A 12,518-nucleotide genomic window follows, 5' to 3' on the forward strand; every position below is an offset into this window, starting at 1 on the left:
TTTAGGAGAATCATGGAAAATTATCAGATTGAATTGATTCTACCAGTTTTTGCCTGAGAAATGTTCTCTTCCAGACCTCCCATCACTTTTTTTTTGGTTCCTGTGAGCAAGCTCACGGTTTCAGCTCATGGAAGGGCAGCACCACAATGGCAGGGGCAATACAAATCCATCCTGAGTGGCACTAGCAGAAATGTGTGCCTTGAGCAGGCAGCAAGGTGGGCACAAGAAGAGATGAATGCTTAAAAATATTATCTCCAGCTTCAGTAAAAAAAAAAAAAAGCCATAAGGTTTCCCCCCTCAACTTCAGATAAATAACCTCATTAGGTTTCTGGAAAGGTATGCCACAAAGCTCACTTTTTTCCCGTGTTACTTAGCTGGGTCTTGACAGTCTCTGAGCAAGTTTTATGGTTTGGCCGGGAATTATTTTAGATCCTTGATCAAGAAAAATCCTCGGGCTTACAAAATTCTCCTTGGCAACACAATGAAAAGCCTGCATCCTCTGATGCCTCTGATTCTTATGTGATCAGGGACACTAATGATAATGACCCTTTGCTGAGTATGCTACTTGTCTAGAGGCCTATGTCAACTACACCGCTACGTTCAGAGTGGACAGGGACAAACTATTTGTTTGCTCTTCAGGCCCCTTGGGCCCTGTCATATGCTATTTGTTCTTGCATTAAGAGGTAGTTTGACTCAGCTAGGCTGACATTTCCTTCAAGTCAGTGTATTCCACTCATGCAGTAGCAGCTACCAAAGCATTAAGTGCGGACTTGAGCCCCAGCAACAATCCTTTTAAGTGGCTTTTTTGATTCATATCCAGGGCTTTTCACATTTTTACTGGTCATTCTGGAATCCAGAATGACACTTTTTTTTTTTTAAAGGAAAAAAGCTTTGCCATTTGATATTCAGGCAACAGCCTCCTCATATTTATCATGGCTGTTCATTGATATCATGCACCAAACCTGTGACTGTGAGATGATGAACAGGTGACTTGATGTCACTGCATAACACCAGAGGTATCAAATTGTTCTACTTTTCTTCTCCCTCTCATGAAGGGAACTTGGTATTTGCTACTCACTTATCTCCTTCCCTTTTCTTCCACTTCCTATTTAAATTTTACTTTCTATTGTAACAGTATGTCCCTGTGTTCACATGTCCACAGAAGTATGTGGGATTTTTTTCCTGTTGAAGTTATTTTACAATACCCATGTTCTTGTGGGTTTCATGGGACAGACTTCTGTTGATGTAATGTGAATCAGACAGAGATAACTTTGAAATGCAGAGTATTCCTCTAGTTAACTTGCATTTGTAGGTATAGTTGGATTCGAAGGATTTGTTTCTGATTCCCTAGATCCTGCCAGATTTGCATCATTGTCATTCTGCTCGTGTGATTTGATGCAATGCAGGATTTGGTTAGAACAGTGACTTTCTAAATACTAATCTAGAACATTTGTAGGCCTACCATCTATTTATTTCAGCTGGTAACTTATTGATAGCTAGAGACAACAACAACAGCGAAAAGATGACACTGAAATGTGTCTCCAATACATCTATCTGGATCATACTTGAAAACACAGCATTATATGTGTATACATCTCAAAAATCCTTACTTTCTGACCAGGCTTAAATAAGCACCCGTCAGATCTCCTGTCATGATGTCCCAAGGAATCCCTGTGATACAGCTTCTCTCCCCTGCTCTACGCCAGCAATAAGGAGAAGTCATGAAGTCTCCTCTCATGGCCTAAAACATTTACCTTGTAACATCCTCTTCCCTGATTTATCCAAGCTGCTGTAGAAATCTACACAGCATTTTCAACGTTATCTTCAATGTGATTCTACAGTAGCAGCTCTGATTGCAATTCTGTAAATGAGCTTTTCACATATTTCTCCTCTACACGCTCCAGACTTCTTGTCCCCCAGGCTCCCTCTAGATTCAGGACCATAGCTGAGGAAAAGTCTACAAAAGAGCCAGCTGCTTCTGTGGGGGGGACAGGGGCAAAGCTGGCTTGGAAAAGAAGCTTTTAAGGCAAATTTAGGAAAAGTATTGCAAAGATAAGTATCAGCTACAGACATGACAGCGCTTTAGCTGATTTACCTCTTGTGTACTTTTAGCTGACACACACTAAAGATTTCTGGGCAGGAAAGCAAGTATCTGTCACTTGAGGTAATTTACAAAGATACAAAAGAGCAGATAATCCAGCCCACCTTTGTTTATCGAGAAGGAGAAAAGCGTTTGGCCATTACACACGAAGCTGAACAGAGTTCTCCTCTGATCCCATCCACTTCGTCTTATTTAGCACCTTGAACCAAAGCGAAGTCAGTGTAGATAAAGGGGAAGACAAAGAGACGGTTGGGTCTGGGGAGAGGCTGAGGGTGCCAACACAGGGCTGGTGAATAAATTTAGCAGCAAGGGAGAAGAAGAAGAAAAGAATGTCTGGATTTGGAAGCCTAGCAAGTTCTCCACTCGCTGCTCGACCTGTGTTTAGCAATTCTGATGTGCTACTGAGCAGACAGCTCAGGCTCAGGACGACTGCTCTCCCTCAGTCCCTCTTCAGCAGGCAATGAAAGCAGGCTCTACTTTGAAAATCTTCCCCCATCATGCAAACTGACACAGGCATGCTTTTCAAAAACCCACAGCCAATCTGTTGATCATTACTTATTTACAAAGGCCTTCGGGCAGAAAGTCCTGTAAAAACCATACTTGATACGGTATACACTAGCTTTTTCTGCTTGTGGAAAAAAAGTACCCCTAAGGCTACCTCAAACCATCACTTTCTATTGCACATAAAATGTACCGTGTAACACTAAAGTATTTAATATATATGGTATAATATATCCACAGGAAAGGCATTTGTGTAGAAGTATGTTACCCTGTATTTGGTAATTTGATGTTTTGCTGAAGGCTATGACTTGAAAAAGCCTGCACCTAGTACAGAGGACCTGTCATCTCAGTACCCAAGAGCCAATAGAATAAAGAAGTACCCTTAAGCAGCAAAACTTTGACACAGCTTTGAAGCATATGAAAACAGTGTAACTCCCCAGAATTATTATTACTCAAGATCAAAGAAATGAGGCATACTTTACATAGCAAACAGGGACAGTGCGCTCAGCTCCAAATGTTTCAGCTCTTTCTCTCTCCCTTTATTTCCACTTCCCAAAAATTAGGATTTGGGGGGGGGGGGGGGGGGGGGGGAAAGCGGGGAATCTCCCACATGTTTAAAACTTTGAGGGGTTAAAACTATTAACACCAGTTAAGAAGACTGTCCAAAGATAATTAAATCGAAAGTGATGCTAGCATGACAACTGGCACCATAAAAATGAGGAGCTTGCCAGTGTGTTCATTTTATTCTTCCTCATAAACTGTAAACAAGCATGTAAATCAGTGTCATACGGCCAAGGCTGAGCTCACAGGAAGGCAGAGAACTTTTAATGATACCTTTAACAGAAATAGATGGTCAATAGGAAAAAAACAAACCATGCCACAGCTGGGTGCATTTTGCTCTGTGAATCAATCTCACTTTTGGTTCTGTAGTCTAAACAGAGATGAAGACAACTTGTAGAAGTTATGTCCTTGAATACACCCTATATGGCTCTAACAACAAACAAATATGGATGCTCCTGTAACTAGCCAGAGAAAATTCCAGTCTACTGACTGAAACACAAAGAGGAATACTACCTAGCTCTACCCAGAATCGTTAAAGGGACAAAAATACTTGTCAACAACAAAAGTCATGAGTGGTTTTATATATGCAAAGGATTACACATTCTTTTATTTGGATTTTTTTTCACTTAGACTCTGTGACTGCAGAGCAGTTACAGTTATACACGCACCCAAATCCCAAAGTGAATGAATGTGTCTATTTATATATGTAAATAAGTTTGCATTGTGTGTGTAACACATCCCCATCTCTATATACATACATATATATATACACACATATCTATCTACTTATACATCTCAGTCTGTGCTATGGTATTTAATACTGGACACAATTATGGACTGAGGTTCTTGCCTGGCTACTTCAGATATGTAAAACCTGGGCAGAAACTACCTCCTTGTAGAAAACTCCACGTCTGCTATCTGATCCTGGTTCTGACTGACCTGAGCAGGCAAAAGGTGAGGCACAGTGGGGCGGAATGCAAATGCCACATCATTCTAATAGAATCCAATTTCTTGTTGCAGTTCTAATTTTAATGAATCTCTTACAGATAATTTGTCCTATGGATGGAAACTACACAGTTATACAAAGGTGTACTGGTGTAAAACGATGTACACATACCAACAAGGGGAAAATATCACTAACAAGATGATGTTTTCATCACCTACTTTTAGAGTATATACTACCCTCTTAAAAATCCCTGTATTTCATAATTTATGTGCTTTTAGCCTGAGTAAAACTGCATTAGTTTTGAACTTTGCTTTGGCAAGTACATAGATTATTAGACTTTTTTTACCAGTCTAAATCAATTAACAGAAATTTGATTTCAATCGACAGCATAAAAGGAAGGTAATATTCAGGTTCATTTTTTATTGTGATGATACATCTCACATATGGCCTTAAGTACAGAAAACAGTACTCACAGGGAATCCAACAAAAAGAGAATTGCCTGAGGCAAACTAACCACATGAGTTCCCCTGATTGGTTAGTGCTATCATTAGTGCCACTGCTGTTTAAGAACTACACACGGACAGGACAGGGTGACAGCTAAGACTTTAAAGCCTATGTATTTTTCAAACAGCTTTTCAAACTGTTTTTCATGACAGAATTTTTTTCAGCTCTATCATTAACTGCTGACAAGCTGACAGAATAAATACTTCAGCCTTTCAGAAACCATCTAACAATCTTTTTTTTTTTGGGTTTTTTTTTTCTACCCCCTCCCCTTATTTTTGATGTGGGGGGAAGGAGAGGAGGAAGGCAGGAAGGAAGAAAGGAGATGAAGATACGAGTTTCTTGCAGTCTTACCTCATCAGTTTGGGTGAGGAGTTGGGTGAATTTCGCATGCCTCCGTTTCGCTGCTTTTTTTTGGGTGACAGTGTCGACGGCTGCTCATCTTCAACTGGAAATATATGCAACTCATGAGATTAAGCACTGCTCCGAGGGCAGTATGAAATACAAGTGAAGTAGCAAAGAACACACACTCTATGTCCATTCACGCACTGATACTTCATCGCTAACATAGGCCCAACAGTAATAAAAATCAAATACATGTTAGTCAAAGAGATTGGTTTGAAGGAGAGGCAGGGAAGAATATCAGGGTTTTGAACACAGGCATTCAAATAGGTTTCATACTTCAAAAACAAAAGGCAGGGGAAGGAGGGGAACCACATTCAGGTTATTCTTAAGAGTTATTTTCAGTTAATCTGCGCTACAGAGAAGTAAAATTAGTGCTTCGCTATATTCCCAGAAAGATGAAGTACTATTTGCAGTACCAACGTAACAGCTGCCAGCCTGCTTTTGCTAATGAACCAGACACCAGTTGGTTCTTGCTGCTCACATGCCAAACAACAGAGTCTTCATGAAGAGATGTAAAATATTCAATGCCTTGATGTTCAATGATTCAGTTAGTCGGGAGCGTGAACGCAGCCTGCCATTGTGCACAGATCTCCAGCACAAGTCAGACCTCATCGCTCTGCCCCTTCTCACAAAAGGGAGTTTTAACAGGAGTGAACAGAATGAGGTTGAATGGAAGTGGGGAGACAATACCTGTATAACAGAGGATGCACGTGTTATGCAATCTTTTAATGAGGATGAGGTGCGTTTTCAATGACAGATCAATTTGCTGATGTAAAATCACTCACAGTTTTGCCAATCAATCATAAACTAACTCTTGGATAACCAAGGATGCCACAATAAGTACTGCTTAAACAAGTGCAGCTTCCTATACTCACCTATAAGAATTAACCATCATCTTTACTGTCTGGAGACTGTTACTGCACTTGATAATCTGTGCATAAGGTTTACATGTGCTATCGAAGGGAAACCTCTTGTGCCTGCTGTCTCAAAGTCATACTAATGCTGAATTATTCTAATATAAAGAAGGAAAAATATTACTTTTTTCCACCCTACTGTTAACTGAAAAAATGAACTAGAAGATAATATAACTGATGCCTAGGAAGATGTCACTTTAAAGCTAAAAGGAAAGAGATTAGTAGTAGCAGGAGCAGCTATATTAAAAGAGCTTAATACACATTAGCAGTGCACAAGCAGAGGCCAGAAGAAACATTCTGTTTGCAACGAGCTATGTAGGAACAACAACAAACCCTGGATATATGTCACCTGCCCTAGACTTATCTGTGAAGAAATTAAGCAACGTCCTTCAGCTATAACCCTTTTCTGTCGCTGTTTTATTAGAGACTGGATTCTAGCCTGTCACGTCTGTCTGTGTGCCCAAGTCAGCTACGGAAGTTCATTTTGCCTTGCTCAAGACTGAAGTACTGGGCCCTGAAAAGACAGATGTGCTGTCTTTTTAAAATGACCTGCCATCACCTAACACTTCAAGGGAATCAAAACAAAAGAAAGCATTGCAAAAGAAGATAAACAACCAAAAAAGCTAACCCCAAAACAAAGGCCCCAAAGAGTGGTGTAGCAGGTAATAATTAGATCAGAGCAATGACTGCTTAACAGGGATTTATTTCACTAACTTCTTTTTCTTCTCAGGCAGCATCCCAAAAGACAAAGCCATTTCCTTCTCATTTGATTTCTTTTTTCCTCCTCCAAGTCAAAGACGCTTACTGATGGTCAGTAAAATACCATTTCTCATTTGGCTGAGAGAGAAATAAGCCCACAGAAAATGCTCAAAAATATAGAACCAGTAATGTCCTGTGATGTTTTCTGCAGAATAAACTAGATCACTTCAGGATCTGGCTGCTACATGAAGTCAATATGCACAGAATTATTTTCTTCGTAATATCTTTCTCTTTCTGATTATACCAAAGTGCAAGCATTGGTGCGTTTCAGAACACCTTCTGCAAACGACTCCCTTGGAAATGGTCTAGTCTTCTCTTAAACTTGCCTATCATGATGTTTATTATATGCCATTCCACACAGACAACTGGTTGCTTTCAAGATCTCTGCCGTACTAATTCTTTATAGGATACAACTATCCGGTTCCAATCTGATGAATCCACCACTTAGAAGACCAAAGGAACAACAACTGTGCAAAATGTTCCTTCCAGAAAGCAGCTACAACTGATACATTTTGCTCTCTTGGTTGTAAAACTCTAAATTTCACCTAATTTAATCTGCTACCGTGGAGTTACAGAATGTTTGTCAAGAGACTCAGTATTGCACCATATGTGTATTGTCATACTATTTAAACAGTTTAAGGAAGATAAATCGCCCTCAGAACCATGTGCAAAATCTTATATTAACACAAGTCAACTGGAGGTCTTACTATAGCCAGAAACATTTCTTTGAAGAATAGAAAACACTGTTAAAAAGGAAAAAATACTACTTTTCCAAGCTTTCAGGTAGCTAATAGGGATCCTGATTGATCCTTTCAAATACTGAAACTTAGCACAATAAGTATCCTTTGTACTACATGGTCCAACCTTTGTGTTCTTCAGTGCTGCCAGGTTAAGTTACCCTGCCATCCACCTAAAAAAAACAAAGTCCTACTAGTAATCATCCACCATAATTATTTCTAGAACTAGATTTCTATCAGTCTGCACTTATTTGTGGTATTAGATCTACAAAAAATTAGCTCCTTCTTTTGATATGTCCTTGTCTTATCCAAACCATGTTACTGCCACCAACTGTGTGCCATGGAAGGCTACCCATGAAGCTGAAATATGTGAACAGTCCATAATGGATACCATTACATATGGCTTCATTTCCAAAAGTGTTGCAATGATAACTCAGAAGTGGCTTCTTAGTAGTAAGTAGGATATAAAACATATTTAATTATTATCCTTCAAATACTCTGACCAATTTCCTGCCTATTTAAAGGAATAGATCTAACAATTATTATTTTTTCTAGTAAAGTCATAAAATACCATTTGAGTTTCATGGTTCCTGTGTCTGCATCAATTTAAAAGGGTTTCTTAAATTTGCTTGTTCTCCTGAAAGACAACCATATTTGAATAATGGGCTGTGATATATGACAGCCCAGTCCTGACGTTGCACGTTTGACCTAATGCTTTTGTTAATGAGTCTCCATTCTTTTTACTCCTCTGTGCTACAGGATTTGTTTTAAAATACAGTCATATCAGGCAGACTTTCTTTACCAGCTTTTACTAAAACTGCAGACAAGCTCAATAACCAGACACAGAATTTTATAAAGCTGGAACTCAACCCAGCCTCCGAGTCCTAATAAAAGCCAAGAGCCTGCTTGCACATCCCTAAGTATAGCATTGAATATACTGTTTTAACAACCCAGTGCTCACTTGTCTAACAGGCAGAGTATCTTAACAGTTTTGCAGCTCAAGAAGACTCAGTGCTGGAAAAATGTCAGGCGAGTCTAATGAGGCTTCAGACGCTTTGGTTTATGTTGGAGCTTAATTTAAAGTTACACTGATGTTTTAACATGTTTGCTTATTCTTGAGTAAAGAGAATTCATTATTTCAATGACATAACCTCCAGACAATGTCCCATGAATTGATTTAAGATGTGCTGGTAATTCTAACAGCATTAATGTAGAGCTGAACATCTGTAACAACATATTACTTGACTTTTATTCTCATTTCATTTTTTAATCCAAATAAAGGGAATGTCTTTCAGAACCAGTGGACAAGTTCCTAACTTTTTGCCTTTGTTATTTTGTTCCTATATTTACAATCAATCTGTCTCATTCATCGACCTCCCCCAGGTCACTAGCAGCACAGTTTACAGACACTATTTTTTAGACCCCAAAAAAAGAGCTGGAATTTGAGACGGCATCTATATTCCTGAACAGTACATGAGTACCTGGTAAACTCATTCTGCCTAGCATGTAAATGCTGCAGAGCAAATAAACCATATGAAAGGTAAAGCACAAACCACCCAGAAACATTAGTTGACTAGCTATCTTGATTAACTGATTAATCGCCACATCTGGAGAAACCCACACCTGTAAGCACTTAACAGAGCATTAGTAATGTCACAGTCACATTGAAAACAGACTGCAAACCCATGCACAAACCACTAGCGCCTTATGCATCCAACTACGGGGCTACCTACGGAGATCTTGGCTCAACCCAGGCTTTTGGGGGTGGTAGTGGTGTTTTACAGGCAAGCTGAGTGCCCTTTGCAATCTACAGTACGTAGATTTTCCTTGTTCAACAGAACTTGGTAAATTAAGGTGCGGCAACGAGGGGTTGTTGGGGAGGAAGAGGCTCCCTTTACGGTTATTAACAAGCGGAACGGGTTCCGGGATTCCTTCAGTGGACTTGGCACCAACCAATGCATTAGTAGTTGCATCCTTGAATTGATATGAACATTTTGGGTAACTTGATCTAGCTGCATTCTTTACTTCTAAACAATAAAAAAAAAAATAAATCAAAATTAATGTCTTTGTAGGAAAAAATAAGTTCAAACCACAGGCATGAATAAAATTTCAGTATCATGTGGAATTACAGACTTTAAAGCTTAAAGCACCAGTTTCTACAGCTGAAATAAAGGTTTATACCTGCAGCTTTCTTCTAAAAATGGCTTTTTATAAAAGACTACTTACAAAAGGATCATTCCACAACATTATCATCTTTAAGCAATAATCCCATCCTAGGGTAAGTGTGTCCGAGGCAACACTTATTTCCCACATGTTGATAAAGGCTTTGAGATTTACTAGCTGTGGAGGATGTTTATTCCTTTGAATCTACTGAAAATGACAGGGGAGGTAGGGCACTCTGCTGCTATTAAAATAAATAAGGAATCATAGAAAAAAAAGGTCAACAGTTCCAAATTGTGCAAGCATACTTGTGGAAATAAGTTGATGTTTGGGAACCTACACGAAACTCGTTGGGTATTCAGAAGGGCTGAATATTGAGAATTTCAGAAGGTCATACACACTACCTCTGAAAAGCAAGTGAATACATTTCATTTCCTAATTATGGATTTGGCCTGAAATTGATTCCTAGTCTTCCATTTCTAATATATCAAAGCTAATCAAACAAAAGTCCCACATTAACACTTCCAACAAATGCCATCCAAATGTTTTTATGGTAAAAATATTCAGTAATGATCTCCTCCTAGTGCTTGTTTCTTCCTGCCTGAGTATATTATAGAGAAGAAGGTATAGCGTGGAGTCACTAAGATCTTATATTCTGCTATGGATGATGAGGTAAGGAGGTTAGGTAGGGAGCAGTTTATGGACTGATAATCTTGCAGCATTATCTCCTTATGTTTCAATTGCCTTAAATTTTCTACTTCAAGTAGACAGTAGCTCCAAATGACTTGAGGAGGTCAGTATGGTTTTGTCTAGTTTACCATCAGCTAGTCACACTATCTGGTGACAGGAAAGACATGTAAATAGCGTCCACATACTTGCCACTTGTGTTCTAAGCATAAAATCTTTCTCTCACACAAACAAGGTGAATTGCAGGAGTCATTTGAATGTAGTTTTTAACAAGGTTCAACTATTTGGTGACAAAGTACCTACTCCCATTCAACGATCTCTGAATTGATGTGTTGCTACTGCTCTGACAGAAAAATTGTTGAGAACAGAACCAGAGTCCAATTCACAGGGTTGTTCTGTTCTTTGCCAATAGTAGTAACATCAAAAGTATACTGATAATAATGCACACTCGTGAAAGTTCACAGAGGTTTTAAATCATTGGAGGATGGCATGTGTCTTTGACTAGCAAAACTGCCACCAGAAAAAAGGCTGCTTATCATATTGAGTACATTATTTGAAAATGATCATATAATCGTTTTGGCTGGAAGAGACCTTTAAGATCATCGAGCCCAACCTTTGTCCTAACCTTATCAACCACCAGACCATTTCCCTAAGTACAATCAATCTTACCCCAGAGTTACTGGGGTTTTGTCAAACCTTCTACCATTGAAATTCCTCCAGTGGAACAATTTTCAGATGATACAATATATCTGCAGAGACCTGTCTCCCTGCTCAAGCCACTGGCCAAGCCTGTATCTGAACACTATGAAATGCATCGATTCAGTTTGATTTTTATAGCTATAGACAGTATCTTTATAAATAATCTTTATAAATCTGCTTGCCTGTATCAAAGCATCTTTACCTACAAATGGGAGAAGACCAAAATCTATTAATAATGCTCATCCACCCTCCAATCAAGTTGTTTCAGAAACATGATAACGATTTTACAGTCTCTTCTGGAGTTCAGTAAGCAATGCAGACCGTACTATGAAGCACTGAACTTCTGTAACAGTGTATGTCTTATGGCATATTCAATGCAGAAATCATCAAGCTTTCCCAAGGTTTTGTGCTTGCAGTGGCACAGCATGAGGCAGAAGTAAAATACCTTGTCTTTCAGTAGAGCTTAATAGCTTGAGCTTGGCATCACATTTAGTAGCATCACATGATCTTGTTCAGCATGAAGGCAGACTGAGCTGCTTAAAACATATTCTACTTCCCCTTATTTCCAACAGTGTGGCTAGGTACTACCACTGAAAAAGCAAAGCATTAAATAATGGGGATAACAGAGATGCCATTTCTCTGTCAAATTATTCCAGATTTTAAAGTTACAACTGCCAGTTTCATCCCATGACCTCCAACCTCCTGCCTCTGATGAGCTCAGCTGCTTCAGATGCAAATGGAAGAAGCCCCGCAGCAGATAACTATGAAATACCTTGTTCATAGGACAAGTTTCTTTCTGACTCAGACACTTCATGGCTTGTCTTTTTACTCAGTCTTAAGAAGCAAAGGTTACAGCATACAGAATCTTAGTGTGCCTTCAGATTAAGCAGTATTAAAGAACTTGTTGAGAAATGCAGGCTGAAACTGGCATTTCTGCAGATACAAACTATAATGTGCAGAACCTAAACCTCTCTTAATAAAACAGCATCTTGTTCTTCAGTAAAGGCATGTTCCTATAACTGAAGAATTAAGAAATCTGACTGGAGGCTTGCACCACCATGTGGGCTTATTTCCATGGAAAACTTATTTGGGAAACAAAGGTCACTGTTAATCATATGGAACTAAATACATCCTTACATATTGTCACTGCCTCACCAGGTTTGGCAAACAAAGTGCCTAGATTGGGGTAATTTGTTGTATCATTGTGCAATGTTAAAGCACAACCTGCAAACCCACGAGGGTTTTCTTCTAAGGATGTGATGAGTTTAGCCCAAGCGAGTCTACTGAGAGAGAACTATTTCTGAGTCATAGTTACATGAGTTTCTCTTTATCTAATATGACATATGGCTTTATTTTCAATGCAAATGGTCACAGGACGAGCGTGCTGCCTGCGCTGTCTATTCTGCCAAAGTTCATTAGAACAATTCAGGACACTTGTCATGTATCCATAGGGCAAAACTACTGTTCACTGAGAATAGAGACACTTACTGGTCATTTTGAGAGCAAATTTTTGACAGCTTTTCGAGAATGGCAAACAAAAAGGAAGT

The 12,518-nt window shown here is 39.1% G+C and overlaps 1 protein-coding gene across 3 annotated transcripts in view; it reads right to left on the reverse strand.

Annotated features, from left to right (window-relative positions):
* The window catches only part of KCNMA1 (potassium calcium-activated channel subfamily M alpha 1), a 445,131-nt gene that overhangs the window by 63,560 nt on the left and 369,053 nt on the right, over positions 1–12,518 (reverse strand). For all 3 annotated transcript variants that reach the window (XM_062000705.1, XM_062000701.1, XM_062000702.1), the window contains one exon: positions 4,965–5,058. In XM_062000705.1, coding sequence (XP_061856689.1) covers positions 4,965–5,058 — 94 coding nt within the window. The remainder of the gene's footprint in view (positions 1–4,964; positions 5,059–12,518) is intronic.

This window comes from Colius striatus, chromosome 8, assembly GCF_028858725.1.
Source record: "Colius striatus isolate bColStr4 chromosome 8, bColStr4.1.hap1, whole genome shotgun sequence".
NCBI classification, from domain to species: domain Eukaryota; kingdom Metazoa; phylum Chordata; class Aves; order Coliiformes; family Coliidae; genus Colius; species Colius striatus.